Source organism: Cupressus sempervirens, chromosome 10 (assembly GCF_028749045.1).
Source record: "Cupressus sempervirens isolate cs-2001-9-10 chromosome 10, ASM2874904v1, whole genome shotgun sequence".
NCBI classification, from domain to species: Eukaryota; Viridiplantae; Streptophyta; class Pinopsida; order Cupressales; family Cupressaceae; genus Cupressus; species Cupressus sempervirens.
Window position 1 is genome coordinate 331,039,750 of NC_143127.1, and position 24,015 is coordinate 331,063,764.

Sequence of the window (24,015 nt, forward strand, 5' to 3'; positions counted from 1 at the left end):
TTTGTTAATATTAATTTAGAATACAAAACATAAACTGAGAACTTTACCTATTGGTTTAATAATATTTTTAAAATAATTTTTTAATTTTATATTCTTTTCATGATAAATGAAAACAATTTCCATATATTATCAAATTTCAGGCATCCGTACACTTGTATTTAACAACGCCAAAAAGGTAAATAGCAATAATTATTTTTGATCTGTTTGGAAAGTAGCCCCTGCCGACATCAGTTAAACACGTAATAAGTTCCTGGGACCACTTGAAGCAATACATATTTTGTGGTCTTCCGGTCACTGGAAGCGCTCAGATTCATTGCATACAGCCGCTTTGAATGTGATGGAACACTGACTGACTGTGACTGGTGAGAGAGAGATTACACAGCCGTTAGTGAAAGTTTTATCAACTTGACCTTTAGGGTACACCGACAACAACTGTTAACAGATACAGCCTCCCCCGCATATTCTCTTCTCGGCCATTAATGGAAACTGTACAATGCCGAACGTGGATGGTGAAGATTCGATCCGGACGACTTGCTCTCGATTCTGTATTTGGAGAGCTCAAAATGGCTTTTCGTCTTGCAGCACAACATTTCCGAAAGGAAATTGCGGCAACTTCAGGCAAATCCGGAATTCTATTTTTCGTATTCTACCCTGCGAAAGAGATAATAGCTACCGAAAATAGCATCTTATCTTATCTTTTCTTGAATACGTAAGGCTGCATTTGAAAGGTTTGAGGTCATTGCGAGCGGGCGTATATTTTTGTAAGGTAATCGCTAAGATCAGCTTGTCTCGCAAATATTTGTACGATTTAGAAAGCTCTCTGCAAATATTGGTGTAATTTTTGCAAATATTTGTGTGTTTTAAATGTTCTTCGAAAATATTTGTATAATTTCAAAAGATCTTCGAAACTATCTGTATAATTATTAAAGATCTCTAGAAGATACCGAAAATAGTATCTTATCTTATCTTTGATTGAATACGTAAGGCTGCATTTGAAAGGTCTGAGGTCATAGGCCTGAATTTCAGCAAGGGAATCGTTATATTCTGCTTGTTTTGGAAGTATTTGTGCGATTTCTAAAGCTCTGTGTAAATATTTTTGTAATTTCAAAGGCTCTTGGCAAATATTTGTATAATTCAAGAATTTCATTGAAAAATATTAGCATAATTTCCAAAGATCTTTGCAAATATTTGTTGTAATTTCAAAGAAACACTTCACAGATAAAGCATTTAAGGCGTTCTTTTGAAAATATTTGTATAATTTGAAAAATCTCTTTGCAGGTATTTGAGGTTTACAATGGGCAGAGAAAGAATAGAACTAAAGAAAATAGAGAAAGCCGCAGCGAGGCATGTAAGTTTCTCGAAGCGGAGGAAGGGTTTGATAAAAAAGGCGAAGGAGCTTTCTATTCTATGCGACGCGGAGATCGTGCTCATCGTTTCTTCTGCATCAGGGAAGCTCTTCGAGTACTCCAATACTAGGTACCATTTTCTCGTCCCTGATTTTATTTATTTAGGGCCCGTTTGGTTGCTGGAATAGGAATAGAAAAGTTGGAATACTTTTTCTATTTTCTGTTTGGTTCGTCACTTGGAATAGTGAATAGTTGGAATATGGAATAGGAATACGTATTCCCATTTTGCCTCTAAAATGAGCTTATACTCATTCCAAAAAATAGCTCTTGTTGGAATAGCCATTCCTATTCCCAATATTACATGTCTATTCTCCATTCCTATGCCCACGACCAAATGAGACCTTAGGAAAAAATCTTCAATTTTTAGAGGATCTAGTTTCGGAAAGTTGATAGGAACAACGAATTCGTGATGAGGCAGTTTCCTAAATATTGGAACACATTGAAAGCTGTACAACGCAAGTCTTTTTTCTGCTTCTAAAATTAGAGGTTTTGGAATGGTAAATTCCTGCTTAGAAAATTATCTGCTTCTAAAATTAGAGGTTTTGGAATGGTAAATTCCTGCTTAGAAAATTATCTGCTTCTAAAATTAGAGGTTTTGGAATGGTAAATTCCTGCTTAGAAAATTATGTAGAAGAGTTTTGGAGTTGGTTTTCACCAATTTTGTTTAATTTTTAAGAGTGTTAATAGTAAGCTATTTTTATGTTATGCAACAAAAGTGTATCTAGTAGTTATTCAACTTTTAAAATTATTCTTTTTGTATTTAAATTGTTTTAGTGTGAATACTTAGTTTTTTTTAAAAAAATTAATAATATTTTCTTTAAGTGATTCTGTTTTTATTTATATTAAAATATATGTATTAATAATTATAAATTTAATTTAACAAAAATATCTCTTTGAGCATAAAGATCTCAATTTTGAATTGTTTCAAACTAATATTTCATACAAAATTATAATTATAAATTGACAATGTATTTTATAAGAAGAGTTATTGTTTATATTTTAAAATAAAAATCAGTTTTTATTGATCTAAAAAATTGACATTTTTAAATTATAGAACTCTTAATATAAACATTTACAAAATAAAGAAATTTAAAAAGAAAAATACATTTTTTTTTAGATTTTATTTTCAAGACATTTGAATTATTAAAACAACAAAAGATTAAAAAATTGCCTATTCATGTCGAACTATGTTGAAAATATTTGTAATACTAAAAATAATGAGGTTTAGTTTAGCTTTTTCTTTAAAGATTTCTTTTTAGTTTTGATAATTTATTTACTAAATGAAATATATATTTGTTAGAGACATTTCTATTTTTTCATAATATTTTTTTGTATTTTTCTTATTAATTTTTCATAATAATTTTTTATGGGATTTATTTAAATGATTAATTTTTTCATATTTGACAAATTAAATTTAAATAAATAATATTTATTAATCTATTTAAAATATTTTATTAAATATTATGTTATTCAAATTGAAAATTATTAATAATCTAATTTGTTCACATAAGATTATATTTTAAATCTTTACTTTTAACTATTGTTTTTTCTTTTCCTATTTATTTGAAAAATAATTACTTGTGAGCTCCATGTTGTATCTCTATTTACTTAACTTTTTATTTTTAAAATTGATTTAGGTTTTAGTTTTTAAATTATTTCAATTTATTTTTTATATTAGTTTAGTTTTTTATTTAAAAATTGTTTTTTAGTTTCTATAATTTATTTAATCAATAGAATATTTGTTAAAGATGATTTTTGGTGGAATTTTTAAAAATAGTTTTTTTTATATAAATAGTCCCTTCATTATATTAAAAAAAATACAATCAAGTTACATATTCACAAAAAATAGTTTTTTTTTTCATATTTGATAAACTAATTTAAATAAATAATATTTATTAATCTATTTAAAAGATTTTAGTAAATATTATGTTATTCAAATTGAAATTTATTAATAATCTAATTTTTTCACATAAGATTACATTTTAAAAATTAATTTCATTATCAATCACCTACACAAAAGCATACAACTACTAGTTAATATTATCAAAAATATTTTTCTTATAAGAAAAATGGGAAGTTAGTTATGAGATTATGCACGTCTTTAAAATGGAGACAAGTATACAATCTTTATTAAAAAGCTTATTAGAAATATAATTAATAAAAATGAAATTAGCATAAATATATGTCATTCTTAATAATTTTTAAAACTATTAAAAATTAAAAATAGTTAAGATGAACATGTATAATTCTTTTCTAGATATAGATTTTATTATGTAGACTCTAATGTTGTAATTTTGGATCTATTTTATCATCCACATTATTTGCTTGAGGTATCTTATTGCATTATGATATCCTTTACCACAATGTTGAAGACATATGTTACTATTATTACTCTAGTCAATCATAATCTATAGTCCTAAAAATAAAATTACTATAATATGATTCAAACATATTAAGAAATATTGGAAGATTTTGAAATAATTAAAATTTAGCAATATTAACACATTTTTAATTTCTTTCTTGATTTTTATATAAAATTCAAAGAATTTATCTCTGTGATTGATTTGTCCTTTTTTGAAAATATTAGAGATCATCTTACTTTCTTTCTTTTTCTATAGAAACAGTATAGATCTCCCTAAGAATTTGATTTATTGAAAAAAATTAGTGTGCTCCATGTTAGGATTGCCAATGAGGTCAATATATTTGGCTATTTCTAAATTAATCCTTAATCCAACATTAGCCCTATTAAGCACTAAGAAAATATTATATTTAGATTTTGAAAAAGAAAGTCTTAATGATGTTTACTTGAAAATCATTTTTGTTTTAATTTTTCACTATTTCATATATGGTTCTTTTAACTTTGAATATGAGTTATTAGAGGTGGAAGACATGTCATAGACATAGAAGAACTTTGATTCTTTAGAGTTTGGTTTATGAATTCATCCATGATCATATAAACTTAGTAAGCTTGTAATTTATATATGTATAGAAGAAATATTTTTCTTTACCAAATTTTTTTATTAATTTTACTACTACATTTTCAAGAATGATTTTTTTTCACCTCAAACTTAATAGGCTAATGGGTTGCTTCACTTTCTTTAAAAAACAATTATTTGACCTTCTTTAATTCGATTCCCTATTGCATTATGGTTCCATCTGTACATAAACCAAAAGTTTCCTAGTACTCTTACATTTGACTCAATCATTGTTTTTATTCTACTAGATGACTATTGTTATTTTTCTATCTAAGAAATAATATTTATCAAAATATAAAATCTTGATGTTATATTTATTAATAATGTTAATCTCTTATAGATATACTTAATTTTTATTCTATGATCTATATAATCTCCTAAGATTATACCATAGTAAATCATAATGAAAAAAAAATTATGGATCAAAAATAATTTACTATTCTCCACATTTTATGAGGAATTAATCTAGTCATTATGGATCCTCTTCAAATATTATTTTTAATCTATTATGAATTAATCTATATATAACTAAACATAATCATGAGGTGATCTCATAAATATTTTTAGAAGTGCTTTTTTTCAATATTTGTTGCTACAATACATAACTAAAATTATACTCCATAAGCATGTAAATATGGTTTTATCTAAATCATTTGGTTCTACTCGAAATAGATTGTAGCCACTAAATCCAACTAAAAAGGAGAAATGTTTTGCATAAAATATGGTTGATGAAAATAACATTTTAAGATAGTAACCTTTAACTATCAAAAGCTAATATAGATATTTATTTTTTTTAATCTTAATTTTGAAAAATTTACTAATGGTAATGTCAAATTATTATCCAATGTTGGATACACAAATCTTACCCTCTAGAGTGTTTTCTCTTGATTTTGTTAGCTCTCGAAGGGTTGGATTTATCATCCCTGAATTGGATTGTTTTATTTGATTGAGTATAAATATGATGTGCTTACATGGCAGTATGAATTATTTTTATGTCACTATATTTCCATGCAAAAGCTTTAGAATATAAATATGAGGCATCTCATAATTTTTTTAGATTCTAAATAATAGGTCACCTTTGTTCAAGGTTTCTTAATTTAATTCATGATTAACTTGAAATGAGGATAAAATTGATGTAACTATTTGGTATACAATAATATGCTTGCAACAAATACAATGTAGCTATTTCATGATAATAAAAATAAATTCTTCTAATGGTATAATTTTTACCAAAGGGCATATCAAAGATACTGAAGAGTATTGTTAATAAACTTAGGGTTGTTCTTAGGTACTTAATTATATTGGGAATTATTATGAATATTTTCATCATTTATTTCTAGTATTCTTCTTGTTACTCAATAAACTATTTTATTATAACCATTTATAACCTATTTCCCTCGTATGATGATTCATTTGTGTGAATTGACATAATAATGATTAAAAATATGTTTAAAATATATGTGAAGGAATATAAAATAATGGCATGGCCACAACTATAATTAGTGGGCCAAGAGAGGCATACCAAATAATAGTTATTGGCATTACAAGAAAACAAAGAACCAAAGAAGGAATTTTTAATTCAAGGAGTGGACATCAAAATTGGCCATGCTCGAAAAATCATTCATATTATTCATGCATTTGGAAGTGCATTCCAACACTTGTTATCTGGGCTATTTGGTGGGAGAGGAATAAAAGAATTTTTAGTAATCAATCTTCATCTATAGAAGGTGTGTTATTAGCATTGGAATCTGTAGTGGGGGAAGTAGTGGTAGCTTATGTTAGAAGAACTTCTAAGCATCTTATTATTACTAGATGGGATATTGCATTGGCAAATAGATGGACAAATTTACCCTCTCCATGCTATAAGTTCATTGCTTCAGGGCCTGGTGTTAAAGTGAATAGGTGGGAAGTGAGATGGATTCCTCCCAGAGTGGATGTTTGTAAACTAATTTTTGATGGTTTCTCTAGGGGTAATCCTGTGAAATCAGGGGTTGGAGTATGTATTAGAAACCATAATGGATAGGTGGTGGGTATGTTGGCTCATAAATTACTGATAGGTATAAATATACAGTAGAAGCCATGGCACTTTTAAAATAATTAGAGTTGGCACTTTATCTAGGAATAGATAATATTCATATTGAGGGAGATTCAACTCTAGTCATTAATTCATGCTTAAAGAGAAAATCAGAGAATTGGAAGTTTGGATATATTTTGGAGAAAGCTTGGTCAATTATTGACAAATTTAAGATGGTTTCCTTTTCTCACACCCTTAGAGAGGGAAATTGAGTTGTAGACTATTTGTCTAATTTATGTTCCAACTTACAGGATGTTGAGATGAGGATTACGAACTTTGCCTCTGGAAATTCAGAATACTTGAATAAGAACAAACTTTGCATAATTAATAGTATATTTATTGTTAGTATTCATCTTTTGGTATATGCTTGTGGTTCATTATACAAATTTATATATGGTTTTTTGAGATGGCTACAATATGCATTTTTTGACTTGGGAATTGCATATGTTTATCATTGCAAACTGTCTTTGCTTGACAATTTTGGGAGTTGTATCATTGTAAAGAATTATATTACAATCTTTTCTATATTTGGTAACAACTAAAGGGTTTCTTGCTATGTTCTTCCCTTCATGACCCATTGAACTAGCTTTACTATATATATCTTCAGTGGCTTGCCACTTTTCGTCGATGTTTTTTTTTGAGAGAAGTATTGTTACCATATCTATAGGCAAGATATGAACCATATTAAAAAACCTAGAATGAAAACTAGGCTCTTGTACTAAGTTGTCGATCAAAGTTTTAGAGTAGAAGTAGATTTTAAAATAGAATGGGTAGGAATGAACAATTGTTATAACAAACCCTTTTGAAGGGAGAGTAACATATTGATCAAGAAGTAATTGATAGGAAAAATTGTTCAAGATAGGAACAAAAATTATGTTGCAGATATAATTTCATGAAAAAATATAAGATCCAAATAAATGGAATCAACATTTGTTAAAGAATATTGCAAGAGATGAATGGAAGTAATGTTTCCAAAAACCTCTTCACTTTGAAGACAGGCACTACTATAGACAATCTTTTTAAAGGAGAATTTTGAGGGTGCAACAATAGAAAAGAAACCTGATTACTAAGGTGACTCACAATAGGAGGAGCCATGGAGATAGTCAATGGAAAGCAGCCCAAAAAAAAATGGTATTAAAAAAACCCTACTTCATATTCTTATATTTGAATAGCAAAATCATAAAAAGTGAAGTTCCTTCATTAAATGTGATGGAGGATGGTCACCATTAGAAAAAAATATAAAGATGGTGTAAAAGAAACTAGGGATCTCTTACTAGGACAAAATCTTTACCTAGTGGATTTTTTGTGGTAGAATTATGGTTAATGGATATAAAGAAGAAAGATATACTCTAGGTCCCCACTTGATGGATGAATAGGGATTATTTATAGAGGATTCAACTCCTAATTTTAACATGTTGAACAGAACCACGAAGATTGTTACATTATGGATCATAATGTAATTCTCACCCATAAAGTATTGGAAGAACAATGTGTTAAAAATTATAGGGGATAAAATTAGAAAATTTGTTAAAACATATGAGCACTTGGATGACCAAAAATATGGGATGTATGATAGGATATATATAGAGGTACTATGATTTCTATTAGTCCCCAAACCAATTAAACTACACTCATAATTTGATATTATGTATTAGTCAATTATAGGGGAAAATTATCTAATCTTCTGATCTAAACATGGTTTAAAAGGAAACTCATCATTAGAATGCTACAAAAAAGAAAAAGAGAATTAAAATGATATTGAAAGCCCTACAATAGGCCAATATAAAGAAGGAGAAGAATAGAAGTTGGCAAAGAAGATTATATTGATCAAAAGCCTAATGACAACTTTTTGCATAAGAAGTAAAGAATTCAACACTCTTTATAATTAATGAAGCTAATCAAGTTGATAATGAATAAATAGCACAAGATAATGGAGGAAACAAAAAAAATGGGTCAGGAGATCCCCATGGAAGAGTCAAAATCCTTTACAATTGATTTTTTCTCTCATCTTTTCATTTTTCCTCAAAATTTTAAATTTTCCTCGAATTGCACATTATTTACCTCAAAATTAATCATTCTTTGTATATATTATAGATGAGGTGACTTATACCTTGGGGAGTTAATTTTGGTAAATTTAGATGCCCAGTAAAGGGCATTTCTCTTTAGTCAACTAGTAGAGTTGACCCTCACAAAAATTAACCCCAAAATCCCTATAAAAGGAGGCTTCCTCTATTCAAAAATCACAATTACAATACACAAGCATCCTCACTCAATCAATTAAGTGCAATAATCCAAGGATTTCAATCAAGAAATTATTAATGGAAGGTATCCATACAATATATTCAAGAATGCATTTCCCTCTATAGATGTTTCTTCTTTCTTCATTGGAGTTGTAAAAATTGGCCATAAAGGGAGGAGATCTACATTCATACATCTAAGAGTTCTTCTTTGTCTATTTCTATATAATATTTGAGGTGATTTATTAGCATGTACTACAGGTTTTATTGTCTTACATGATTTCCTTTTGGGATTTTGTGTTGAGTGAAACCTATTATATCAACATACTTGATCACATACAAAAGACAATTATATTTGCATGGTATGATATGTTGCACTAAGGTTTAATCTCTATTGCATTACAGCATTTCTTTTATTTCAACTCAAGGTTAATTCCTAAAAAGGGGCTTGACCAAGAGAACCCACCAACTTATAAGAATTTCCCCTACTATTTGGTGTGCAAGTATAGATTCATGGAGTTTTAGATTTAGATTTGTAGATCTAAAAGTGGAGTTACAAATATAGTATCGAGACCTCTAGATTTGTTTATTATGGGTATAGGTTACCTCAATATTGACCTATGCTAGTATAAGAAACCTCATGCTTGACCTGCTCCTTCGACATTCAAATTTTCACAATAGAAATCTCTATCTATTAGGTTTTCATATTCTCATTAATTTCTAGTTTTAGTATAGTTTGACAAGGTTTCTACAAATATGAAGTTGCTTCATCTACTAACCCTCAATGTGAGTCCATCTTCTTTCCCCTTCCTTCATATAACTTACTTTGATACACTAGATCTACCATCTTTTTGTTTATTATTGCATAAGTATACATTTGAATTTTCTTTCATTTACATCACATTTTCATCCCTACATTCTTACATAGACAAAAAGGGCCTTAGAATAATACATATTATTGTCACTAGATCTTGCATTAGCACACCTCCTCTACTTGAGTTGTGATAATTAGGTTTACTCTGAAGAGGTTATAATGTTTTGGGCCCCCTCTAATCTAAGTTTCAAATGGTTGTCTACTATTGATCATCATCGTGTCTTATACATTTTGGTGTATCTAGGTTCTTACATTTTCATTCTAATTTTAGTGTTAGATCTACTTGGCTACATTATACACATCAAGTTAGATCTCTCTTGTATCACATATTTCATCATTGTATTTATAGGTTCACCTTATACATTTTGGCGAACCCATTTCTTTTATGTGTTATACCTTTTGAGTCGACATTTGGATATTCTGGTTGTGATCTCTTTTGTGTCTTCATTATAACTTAATATTTTAATTGGATCCTGTTTGTATATTAGTCTTTATACCTTCATGTTTATATCTACTTTTTATCCTCCTTGTTTGGTTACATTATATAAGTATTAAAATCTTATTTGCATCTTCACATTGTTTTGTTACATTCTTGTTTTTTAGCCCTAGTTGCATACATATAAACATGAAACCCTCTAAAATAGAGTAGTGTGTAATCACTAATATAATCACCTTTCTTATTTCTTCTCTCTACCAAATCCATGAGGTACTTTATAGTTTATTTCATTTCATTATGTTTATATCACTTTATGATATTCTTGCATATAACATAATGAGGACAACTAATGCAACACTTCTCTACAAGGAATGTTTCAAGATTATTATCAGCATTTCATGTATCTTCTTGATGCATATTTGAACTAAATGCATGGAATATATAGATTACATAAGGGTATATATAAATGAGCTTGCTGTCAATCCTCTTAACTATATAGTTCTTAGTTAAGCTCAAACTCATAATAATCCTAAAAAAATTAATTGTCTCCAAAACATTATCCATGATCCAAATTTTAGAAATTGTATAGATAATTTTTCTTCTAGATCTTTTGGTGACACTGCTTCTCCTTCACCTTCTAAGGATGGGAATACTATTATTTTGAAAGATAATATTCCTTCTACTATACCCGTTATACCATGCATGCTCATACAAGATGAATTGTCTATTCCTTCTACATTATAAACTACTTATAATGTAAGCTATTCTATCACCACCCAATAATGCTACAAAACTTTAGGACTAGATATTAATGAACAAGGTATTACAATTTCTATTAATCCTTCTCAAAAATGTCATAAAGATGGTTTAAGTTTCATTCCCTAGCTAACCCTTCTCAACTTTCTAAAGATCTTGTGATAGAAACATATTGATCTTATCAATCTCCAAGTAATTACTAATTCCCTTGATGATTTCCCTCCACCCATAATTGATAATGCTCCTATATCACTACTTCCTGAAGTTCATCATGTTGATTATTGTCTTCCTTCTTCATCTAAATGACACTATCAACAATTTCCCTCAAGCATAGATAAGAGCATGATTTGTTGTCAATAGATTTATATCTTTAATTTAATTTTTTCTATTATATATCTTTAAGGCCTTGAAATAGGAGTGTTATATTATATTAATTTATTTTTGTATTTAATCTTATTATTTATCTGTTGAATTTTCTTTCAGAAAAGGATTATTACATAAACAAAGAAAGCATAGACAATTGGGACCTAATGCAGGAACATCTTGGGTGAAGGGAAATCTCAGATCACCCAAAACAATATTTTTTATATGTCTTTCAATAAGGGTTATCTCAATGCAAAGTTACTATTTCTAGAGACCTACTATTTTTATAAGTTGGTTGTTTGAGCTCAAAATGTTATGTTTTCATCCCTCAAGGCTATTGAAATGAAAATTTATAGAACAACCTATTTTGACACTTCCAAATTTTAATAAGGTATTTCAAGTACATTGTGATGTCACTGGTAAGGCAATTAGATTTGTTTTGAGTGAAGAAGGTAGACTTATTGCTCAATTCAAAGAGAAGTTGATTGATGTGAAAAGAAAATATATTTTTTTAATGATTAGGAGTTTCATGCTATAGTTTAGGCATTGAAGAATTGGAGATATTATATTTTCCTAATGAGTTTGTTTTATATATGATCATCAAGCTTTGCAATACTTGAACATCCAAGGAAACTTGAATTAATGACATTTGAAATGAGTTAGGCTTTTGTAGAGGTATACATTTTTTGAAATATAGGAGTGAAAAGTCTAACAGGTTTATTGATGCTCTTAGTAGGAGATAGATTTGGCTAAAAGATATGCAGATTGAGGTTGTTGGGTTTAGCAAACTCAAGATTTTGTGTGAAAAGTTTCTTGATTTTGGTGAAGCTTGGACATCTTGTACAAAACATATTACTCTGATAGAACCACGTGGTTGAATTTAATCATGTAGGATGATATGTTATTTAGAGGAATCCAATAGCATAGTCTAAGGAGTTCTATGAGGGAGAATCATAGTAAAGGGTAAAATGGATACTTTGGACATGATAAAACAATTTCTATGGGTAATGAAAATTTTTACTAGTTACAATTGCAACACAATGCTATGAAATTCATACAAAGTTGTAGAGTATATCAGATGGAAAAAGGAGTCGAGCAGATTACATGGTTATAGAAGTCATTACCTTTATGTGAGAAGCAATGAGAGGATATCAATATGGACTTTGTTGTTGGACATTTACCGAGGACTTAGTTTTCAAATATGGTACATTTCATTTTGTGGAAGAAGACTAATGGTTTTGTTTATGTAATAGAATTATTCTTGAGAGAAGTGATAAGACTTCATGGTTTACTAAAGAGCATAGTTTTATATTAAGACAAATTTAAAGTTTAGCTCATCACATCACCCACAAACTAATGGATAGATAGAAATAGTGAATAGGAGTTTGTGAAATTTGTTGTGATGTTTGTTTGGAGATAAACCAAAGGGATGGGATTTGATTTTAGCATAGGCAAAAAATTCATATAATAATTTTTTCAATAGGAGCATTGATAAATCACCATTTAGATAGTATATGGAAGTCACCCTAGAAGTGCTTATAAATTGAGAAAATGGACTAAGGGAAGACACGTAGTGTCAAAGTTGAAGATTTAGTAGAACACTTAAATAAATTATGTGAGGAATTAAGTAGTCATATTATTGAAGTTATACAAATTATAAGGGTAAAGAAGATGAGAAAATGAAGCATTAGGAATTTTCGATAGGAGATGAAGTCATAGTTTGTTTGAGAAATGAGCAATTTTTAGTGGGAACATATAATAAGTTAAAGATGAAGAATTTAGGACCATGCAAGATACTGAAGAAGCATGATTCAAGAAGTATCTATGAAGTAGAATTGCTAATGAATCTGAATATTTCACAACTTTTTAATATTTCAGATCTAACAGAGTATCACGAAGGAGGTATTGAAGATAAGGTCACACAAGCACATTGGAGTATTCTAGCAATTACTCCAACTACAAAGGAGATTCAAGGAGTCTTGATAGTCATATTGGTAGAAACATAAGGAACATGAGTTATAAAGAATATTCGATCAAATGAAAAGGATGGCTTGTTTAAGATTCATCTTTGTTGACAAGGGAGTAGGTTAATTGTATTGGTTTCGCTCTAAACACATGTGATGTGATAAGGTCACATCTCAAATTAGCCTAGGTGTCTAATGTAGGAGTATCTTGTGTGAAGGGAAATCTTATATCAACCAAATAAAATTTCTAATTTGTCTTTCAATAAGGGTTATCTTAGTGTAGAGGTACTATTTATGGAGGATTTCTATTTTTAGTAATTTGGTCATTTGAACTTAGAATGTTTTGATTTCACTATTGGAGGTTCATTTTAGATATATCATCTTTCCAATAAAAGTTTCATTACAATATCAAGTCTATTTTTGAAGTTAATGAAATTTTTTGGTATTGGCAACAAGGTATAAAACCTTTGAATTTAGTTTTGAAGGCTTTAGAGACTTCAATAAGGGGTTAAACATTGGATTATTAGAGTTTTTTCATCTTATGCATTGTATATTAGGTCATGTCATTTCCAAAAATGGGTCATAATAGTCAATCAAAGAAACTATCAATGACTTATGATCTTCGAAAGTCGCACCACCTGAAATGGGCAAAACTTAAATTTCTTCAAAATTTCTTTTGAATTATGAAATTTGTGTGGCCTTCTCTATTGTAATAAATACCAAAAAAAAAGAAAAAAAATTAGGTTTGCCTCAAGTTCTAGGGTTAAATTTCTAGAATGTTCTTGGGTAGTGGAAAATTGCCTAAATAAACAAGGCATGTAGGGTTGCACATGGCAATTCTTGGATGTTGGTGTTGGCTCTGGCTTATAGAATATGTCAAGAAACACTACCATGTCGCTTGCAATGTTTTATTTTTAAAATTTGTGAATCTATACTTTTGGAGATAAAAGAAGCCAACCTTTTGTTCTTGCAACTTTTTGTTATTTATCTATTTCTATTATGTATTTGTATTATTAAGGGGATTACCTTTTATCAGGATTATTACAGAAGAATCTTATATACTATAATAGCATTAATAAATAGTGGGAAAATAATTAAAACATGAGAAAATAATTTTTGATAAAAGAGGTAGATAAAGTCATTTTATAATTTTATCCAAACAAATTATCACATTTGTATGAATTTATTGTAGATTTCTTTCCAAACAGTCGAAGCATAACTAGATTTGATATTCATAAAGAAGTGAACAAATATAATCAAAGACAGGGATGTTGGGATCTCTAAATTATACATTCCTAGCCCTCACATCCAAAAATATACACCTTTAGAACAAAATAAGTGTGTAATACCTTGTAGGAGAACAATAGCCAATGGGATCATAGTGACTCATGAAGATATTCATACAGGTTATAAAACTAGAGAAGAAAATATGATAACTAAGCTATAGTTTTGAAGTGTATTATTTGGTTGACAGTTTTTCTTTGTCCTCAACAAGTTGGGCTTTTGGAAGAATGTATAAAATGGATAAAGGATAAAATGTCCTAGTTATTTTTCTTATAAGTTGTTAGTATCTTATTTTTGCATTTGGAAAGGAAATTTTAGGAATTTTGGATATTTTGAGTACAATAATACAATAGTGGGGTTCATTTCTCTCCTCAATATCCAAACTCTTTCTTGACACTTGGATTTTATCGTAAATTTTACACATTTAAGAAAATTGAACTTAAAGTTTAGCTACTCTTATTTTGATGAATTATTAGTCGAGTAGTAGGATTTAGAATGATGCAAGCACAAGGGAAACTTTTTTTTTAACCTAATATGCATAAGAAAATCTCTCAGAGCTAGATCCATCACGAATGTAGATGAATCATTTGTATGCATACTTCTTGTCAAGAAGGATGAAGCAAGAACAATTTTCTAAACACTGCCTAAGGATTTTGTATTGATTGTATGAAAGATTTGCAACAATTAGAGAATAAATCCTTATGAAAGGGTGAATGAAACCCTAGATGCAAACTTAATGCACAATATAGTTAGCACGTGCTAGTTTTTAAAATCATAATTATTTAGATAACTTAAGCTATTATTAGCATAACTTGATTACATGAAACAATCCACACATTTAGCTAAGTGAATGAAGTAATCTTAGAACCTTGTTAATTGAATTATTAGATGTTGTGGTTATTATTCCAATAGGAAGTACATGCAAGTGAGGCAATCATAATGATAAATAATTACTAAATATTTTTAAATATATGTAAAATAAATAAATATGGACAAGGATTAAATCATGAACAAAAAATAAAACAAGAGTATGCCACTTATTGAGATGTTATTTTGATAAACTATCACAACAAAATAAAATAAGTAGATTACTAATATTAATTTTCTTGTTATAATTTTATTAAATATATATTATTTGACATTTCTACTGATTAAAACTATTGTAAGTTCATACTTAACTATTGGCACATTGAGTTTTATAATATAAAGATTTCATAATTTTTGATGATTTTATAAATTCCCTTCTTATAATAATAAAAATATCACTTATATATTAAATGATAGTCTTTTATGCTTAAATTTGTGTAACTTTTGTATTTAGCAATTAACTAAAAAAATCAATATGTATAGTTTTTCTAATTTATATATAATTAAATTTTTAATTATTAATTTAACATTTCTTGTTTTCTAAAGCATGAAGACAATCTTGAGGAAGTATTGTGAAATCTTTTCTGGAATTATAAATATTGAGGTAAATTTTCACTACATTTTTTTTGCATATTCATATGAAGTCATTTACTTTAACAGTGAATGCTTATTATCTTTACAAAGTATCATTAAAGTTATTGAGAAAAATCATTCAACAAAATTCCTATTCAATAAAAATAGAACACACAATCAAATAGAAAAATATAGAATTCATGCATATATCTATTAATATTTTCTTTAATTTTAATTTTAATTTATTTATTTCTACCCCTAAATAAACATGATCATGTGATGATACTATCATACATTCTTGTTACTAGCTGCAATACAGGGATCAAAATGACTCTAATTGTTAGAGTAAATAATTAATATCTAATTATTTATTCTATTGCTTAAGCCTACTTAGGTCATGCATTTATTTAATACTTTTGTATTTAATGCATGTAGTGGTTAGTTGTTGACAACTTGAGAGTTTCCTCCTTTTTTAGCATATTCCACTTTTTGTGGATATGTGCTGAGTTGTCATTTTTGTCCTCTACCTTCTTCCAGCTTGTTCTACAAGCTTCCTGCAGCTCTTTATATTTGGGCTCTCTCTCATTGTAATATCACAACATCACATCATTTCTTATTGTAAATAAAATTTTTCTTGTGTTTGCATTCATGGTTTCTCTCATGTCCGTTTAGGGTTTTTTGCCCGTGCTCCATGCTCTTCCCTTCTATGGCTTCTCTTTGACAAGTTTCGCATGCAGGTGATCTTGGCGTCTTCGGAGTTGGCTTTCCTCAACTCCAACATGGTATCAGAGCCTTCCTGCTGCAGCTTCGTTGAAGAAATTTAGAAGCCGTGATTTGGAGTCACAAACCCTAGTTTGTTTGTGCAATTTTTCTTCAAATCAGCGGATCAGCATATTTTCGGAGCACTTTCAGCCCAAACGGACATACCATTGCATCTGAAAGGCCGTTTGCAGTCAGGATTCATATAAAATTTGTCAAATTTGGAGATAGGGCTCTAGGGGGCAAATTTTTTTTAGATCAGGGAGCCGTACGGACGAAAAAATCGAATTTATTGCGATTTTGTTTTTAAAAAAAGGACGCGCCGCCTCCTCGCCACCACGGGGCTGCCGCCGCGCCACCCGCGCGCAGCTCGCAGCGGCCGCAGCAGGCAGCGCCGCCTGGGCTCAGCCGCGGCCAGGCCGCCTCCGGTCCTCCGCCCTCCGCCGGCGGCTCCTCTGCGTCTGCCGCCCCTGCGGCCACCTCCTCCCGCCTCCGCTCGGCCACCTCCGCCTGCCAGCTTGCAGTCCACGTCAGCGCCTTTGCTACCATTCTGTGCGTGACACATGGCACGGGCGCCACGTGACACATTGCCACGTGGCCCCTGCCACGTCAGCCACGTCATCTACCGTACTGCCACGTGGCGATGCCACGTGGCATCCTTTTTTGCGGCGATGGATGACGGGCCGTCAAATTTAATGCCCTAAATTGCTGACATCACCATGAGGTCAGCGCTGCATCAGCCCTTGCATGCACCTCTCCCGATTTTCTTTTGGACCTACCTTTGGTTTTTTGGCCATAACTTTTGCATATGGAGGTATTTTTCCGATCCAAAAGAAGCGCCGAAAAGCTGGTTTCGAGACAGAGATTTTGGTGTAGGTATTTTTTGGTTTTGATGCATTTTTATAGCCCGTTTTTTCTGTTGAAGTCCGAAGTCCTATTTTTGACTTCGGCATGCATATCTTTTGCGTCCCATGTCAGTTTTTTGAAAACTTTATATTTCTGGAAAGCTGGTTCTGTGTACTCTTCAGAAAAGTAGTCCTTTTTCTTTGTTTTTGGCCTCTACTCTTTCTATCATAGTTTTGGCTTTTTTGCTCTATGGTGGATATTTTGAGTGTTTTAGGCCCGAGGATCGTTCTCCTGGCATGGTTTGCTTTCTTTTCGGCTGTACTTTCTTTTGGTTCAGCTCTTTTTCAGTTTTGATCATTGTAGCTATCATTTTGAAGCACTTTTCTTTTTCGCACTGAGACAAAGTGTCACTTTTGCATTCCGGGGATCATGAACGTTGTTTTGAGTCAGTTGTACTTGCACTATTTCATAAAGCACCATGGGGGGGATTATTTGTTTGTTGTTTTAGGCATTCTCCCTTTGTCAAGTGAGTGTCCCTTCCACGACATTAGCCCCATGCAGAGTCAGTTAGACCGTGTCTTTATCGGTGTCTATACCTCTTTTCCTCTCTCCTTGTTCTTGGTTCGTTTGCAGGAGATTTTGGCTCACCTTCTCAGTTGCCTGTCATCACACCCCGTCTGCATTAAGGGGGGGTTATGTTGTTGTTCTAATGCATCCGTGGTTCGATGGTTCGATAGTGTGAACTATGTATTCAGTGGTTGATCCTATGTACAAGGCGATTGCAGTGGCTGGCTACCTATGCATTTCGGTGATATGGATCATCTACCATATAGACATGCTCAGTTTGTGCCTTCTTCTTCCATGGAGGTTTCTTCAGATCAGCAGTTTGGTAGATTTGCGACTTCTTCATGCTTCAGTGATGCTACTTCTTCATGATCACTCTTTGTTCCTGTTTTAGGGGACAATTTCCCTAGTTGGAGACTTCTTCAGCTCTTCACTAGGTTCTTACCTCTTTTTGGGGGAGGGTTTTTACCATGTGGTTTTCTCTCTTTTCCCGCTTACAGAGGTTGCATTTCTTCTTGCATTGTACAGGGGTACCTAACATGGCCTCGTTGTCGGGACCCATTATGCATTTCATCTTTGTTTTGTGAGCTTAAGGCATTTCCCTAAGTTGCACTTAAGGGGGGGTGTTAGAGTAAATAATTAATATCTAATTATTTATTCTATTGCTTAAGCTTACTTAGGTCATGCATTTATTTAATACTTTTGTATTTAATGCATGTAGTGGTTAGTTGTTGACAACTCGGGAGTTTGCTCCTTTTTTAGCATATTCCACTTTTTGTGGATATGTGCTGAGTTGTCATTTTTGTCCTCTACCTCCTTCCAGCTTGTTCTACAAGCTTCCTGGAGCTCTTTATATTCGGGCTCTCTCTCATTGTAATATCACAACATCACATCATTTCTTATTGTAAATAAATTTCTTCTTGTGTTTGCATTCATGGTGTCTCTCATGTCCGTTTAGGGTTTTTTGCCCATGCTCCATGCTCTTCCCTTCTATGGCTTCTCTTTGACAGGTTTCGCATGCAGGTGATCTTGGCATCTTCGGAGTTGGCTTTCCTCAACTCCAACACTAATTATCCATGCTTCCATTTGAAGAAAATATTATCCCACTAATCTTTGTTTGTAATATTTTCTTAAGTTATTACATAAGATGATCATACCATTTTAATTTTTTTCTTAGAATTGGGTTGGTTATATTGGGGCTATTGATGTGTTCTTAGTCATTTTTATGTCTAGTTTATATCTTTCTCTATATTATTGTCTTGAAATTTAGTGTCTCAACTCTTACATGGAGCTTTCCTTTTGTAATTATCTTCTATATTTATTTTATTGAATGTTATGCTTGTTGAAAAAATGTAACATTGAGAGAACATTGTTATCCTTTGATTGAACAAAATAATAATACCAAACTTATTGGTATTATATCTATAAAAAAAGTATTTTAAAAGGGCACAAGACTAAAAAACTCGATGAGTGGATGAAATCTATTCAATTGTGCAAGTATAAGACAAATAAAAAAGTTGTCTTCATTATCATAGACTGCAAATCAAGACTTCTTGATCAATGCCAAACACATATATTGAAAAAAATATATCTAAGATGAAATATTACATATATAATATAAAAGAAGATAATAAAAATCACACATATATATGTATATTGGGTAATTGGAGAGTATGTGCAGGATCATGGTGTACCAAACTATGGCCTTAAGTGGCAGCGAAAAATTAGCAAATCAGGGTTATGTCAACTTGACACATAATTTTGAAGTGGTTATGGACTTTATATCAAAAAGTTGTAAGAAAATAATCTGTAGGAAATTGAATCTAGTTTCTAAACTACTAGGCCTTATAATGAGAAAAAAATAATTGATTGGTCAAAAATTTGAATTTTAATGAAGTACTACAAAAATTTCAAGGCAAAAATAAAAAGTAGGTGTATGTCTGACCACATTAATCAAAATCAAATAATAATATTTTTTTCATATAATTATAGATATGAAAATTAGACTCATGCCTGGATGTGACGCATAATTTTTTGTATTTTTATTCTAAATAAATAATTAAATATGAATTTTCTACCAAAACTTTTTCAAAAAAAAAAAGTCCTGTGTCTGACCACCTTAACTAATAGAAAATTTTACCAATTTTTTTTTTCTTATACTAGGCGAAGCATAGAATGTGACACAACTTTTAGATTTAAAAAATGTTATACCGTTTGAAAGTTTTTTCAATCAGTATGTCAATCAACACTTTACAATAATCTTCATTGATAATTAACTAATAAATACTTAACAAACTCAAAATTCAAAAGAAATTATATTGATGAAATCTCGAGAGCAATATTAAAAAGCCCTTTTCGTTTCATTCAATTTCGATCAAAATAACATTGTCAGACGACTTTTCGAAGTCTGAGTATCACTAAAACCCTCTTCAAACACATCTTTTAGGTTGACCAGGTAGGCTTGGTAAATACCAAGCCTAATCGAATATTCGATTTCAAACAAGATATCTTATTTCAAATCGGATATTCAATATGGCTCGGTGAATTTTGCTAGAAAATTTGAAATCTCAACCCATTTTGGAGGGAAAACTGGGTTTAAGAGTTATAGCTTATGATTTATAAATTATTTCAGTTATATTAATATGTAAAGATGTATTTTAATATATATTATATATATAATAACACAATGTAAATATATAAGATATAATCTATTAATATATAATAATATATTATGATATTCTTATTATAATCTATAAATATAATTTATATTGTTATTATTTTTACTACATATAATAACGTAATATACTCATTAAATATAATATGTATTATATATTATTATATTAATATGTATAATAATATAATATATGTATAATAATGTAACATATATATATATATATATATATATATGTATGTATGTATGTATGTATGTATGTATGTATGTATGTATTATATATTAATATATTATATATTATTATATTAATATGTATGCTATTAATATATAATAACGTAATATTTTTATTAAATATAATAATGTTATGTGTGTGTGTGTGTGTGTGTGAGTCTCTTATTAATATATATTATTAGATTAATATGTATGTTATTAATATATACGTATATTATTAATATATATGAGTCAAAAGGGGCATAGGTTGACCTATGACCCCCTTTGATCCATTAAATGATGACATATGTCCCTAGGGGTCCTAGGACCCCTAGCAGCATATTAGAATCATTCTTACTAGTCAAAGGGGATCATAGGTTAATCTATAACCCCCTTCGACCCATTACATGACTACATATGTCCCTAGGGGTCCTAGGACCCCTAGGGACATATTAGAATGATTAATATGGGTCAAAGGGGCTCATAGCGTGACCTATGACCCCTTTCAACCCACTAAATGATGACATATGTCCCTAGCGGTCCTAGGACCCCTAGCGACATATTAGAATTGTTCATATGGGTCAAAGGAGATTATAGGGCGACCTATGACCCCCTTTGACTTATTAAATGATGACAGATGTATTAGAATTGTTCATTTGGGTCAAAGGGGGTCATAAGTTGACCTATGACCCCTTTTGACCCATTAAATGATGATATATGTCCCTAGGGGTCCTAGGACCCCTAGAGATATATTAGAATTCAACCTATGACCACCTTTGACCCATTAAGTGATGATATATGTCCCTAGGGGTCCTACCCCTAGGGACATATTCGAATTATTCTATGGGTCAAAGGGGGTCATAGGGTTACCTATGATCCCTTGTGACCCATTAAATGATGACATATGTCCCTAGGGGTCCTAGGATCCCTAGGCACATATTAAAATGGTTAATATGGGCCAAGGGGGGTCATAGGGTGACTATGAACCCCTTTGACTCCTTAAATGATGACATATGTCCCTAGGGGTCCTAGGACTCCTAGGGACGTATTAGAATTGCTCATATGGGACAAAGGGGGTCACAGGTTGACCTATGACCCCCTTTGACTCATTAAATGATGACATATGTATTAAAATTGTTCATATGGGTCAAAGGGGGTCATAGGTTGACCTATGACCCCCTTTGACTCATTAAATGATGATATATGTCCCTAGAGTTCCTAGGACCCCTACAGACATATTAAAATTGTTCATATGGGTCAAAGGAGGTCGTAGGGTGTAGTGCCTGCCCCTAGTTTACATTTTCGAGCTACATTTCTGATATCATTGCCAAACTCTTTTAGGCCAATTTATGTTTGATGATTAGTATTATTATTTTAGAGATTATCAGATGATGTTTACACTCAGTTTATTATATGATGAGATTACTTGGTACTCTATATTTCATGCATGTATGATGATTATTCAATGGTTTTAGTTATCGATGATGATTAGTTAGATGGTTTATTATTCCATGTGCTTCTTATGGATACTTACCCCATACTGCATGTGTATGGTGTGCGTGTTGTTTTATTTATGTATGGTGTTTCTGATATGGTTAAGGAAGAGAGTCGTAGTCACCTGCTAGTCGGGATCTACACGATGCACCACTTCCTGCCATTGTCTGTTTAGCTTAGAATATTGTGTTTGTACATGCGTGGATTTTATGTCGGTTGCAGGTACCGGGTATCAACTTCCCTAAATTGTCAGGATGAGCGTACCCTATCGCACTGTCTCAATGGTAAGGGAGGGGAGATAAACTCTTAAGTCAAAATCCTAAACCCTTTAGCCAATTCTCCTAATTGATAATTAGGACAAGTATCTGAGTTAATTACCCTCTGAATGCATCAAATGATGTAATTTCGTGATTATAACCCTTTTGTTTGATTTGGTATGTATTTTTCTATGATGGGTTTTCGTATATTGCTTTATGAGTCCTTGGTGTATTTTCTATTAATTAAGTCTAATTAAAAAAAAAAAAATTAATGATTTAATTTAATAAAGAATTATTATGATATCTTTATATTTAATTAATTAATTAATTTAATAAAAGAATTAAAGTTGGAGATTAAAGTTCAAAGATATATTTAGAACAGGATAATATTTATTTAATTTAATAATAATATATTTGGAGTTCATTTTTAAATAAATGCTAAATATTATTGTTATTTAAATTAATTAAATATGTTATCAATTAAGTTCTAAAATAAATTAAAAAGTTGAAAGATATTAATTTATTAAGAATTCTAGATCGCATGATCTAAACATGAGTTAAATATAAGAATTAAATTAAAAAATTAAAATTATAAAAATTAATAATGTTATTTTAATTTCTTAAAATTGCACATAAGATTAAAGTAATAAATTAATTTAAAATAGAAGTCAAGTGAAATATTAAATAAAGTTATTTAATAATTCAACTTAATGTGCATGAAAGTTGAATGCAAAAGAATAAGAAAAGATAATAAAAGTTAATTTGGAGTTAACTGAGTTGTGCAAAGAGTCTTCTCGGGTAAACGCACAATTAGTGCCCCGATTTAAGGGGAAATTGCTTATCACAACTTTGGGGGGTTCATTTTTGAGGGAGACGAATTTGGACAAGAATTTTTGGGAGACAATTTTTGGAAGCAAATTTCAGAAGGCTAATACCAAGAAAGTTTTCCAGGGGAAGCTTATTGAGAGGAGCGAATTCGCATACAGTTCTTGGAGATTGCATAATACCATTAGGATCAGGTAGGGTCTTGTGTTTTGACTATCCATTAAATATGCAATTATCCCTTCCTGTCTTCTTCGTGTCTGGGGTTTGTAGATCTAAATTCTCTGTGATGAAAGTTTTAACTGTTCAATATTGTGAATTTATTAATTGCTCTTCAATAATTTCTGTATCCATGGAGACTGGATGTAATATTAGAACCCTTGTTTTCTTGATTTAGAAATTAACATTTAATTTAGTAGGGGTTTTGATTTTTTTTGAAATTGAAAAGTTCTAGATAAAGTAAATAAATAAATAAATAAATATATATATATATATATATATATATATATATATATATATATATATATATATATATATATATATATATATATATATATATATATATATATATATATTTATCCTT

The 24,015-nt window shown here is 30.4% G+C and overlaps 1 protein-coding gene across 1 annotated transcript in view; it reads left to right on the forward strand.

Annotated features, from left to right (window-relative positions):
- Nucleotides 1-515: 515 nt before the first annotated feature.
- LOC149533961 (MADS-box transcription factor 22-like) overlaps nucleotides 516-24,015 on the forward strand; it is a 265,667-nt gene continuing 242,167 nt past the window's right edge. Inside the window, exons 1-3 of the mRNA XM_089805939.1 lie at nucleotides 516-766; nucleotides 1,279-1,476; nucleotides 15,783-15,840. Coding sequence (XP_089662065.1) covers nucleotides 1,295-1,476; nucleotides 15,783-15,840 — 240 coding nt within the window. The 5' untranslated portion in view covers nucleotides 516-766; nucleotides 1,279-1,294. The remainder of the gene's footprint in view (nucleotides 767-1,278; nucleotides 1,477-15,782; nucleotides 15,841-24,015) is intronic.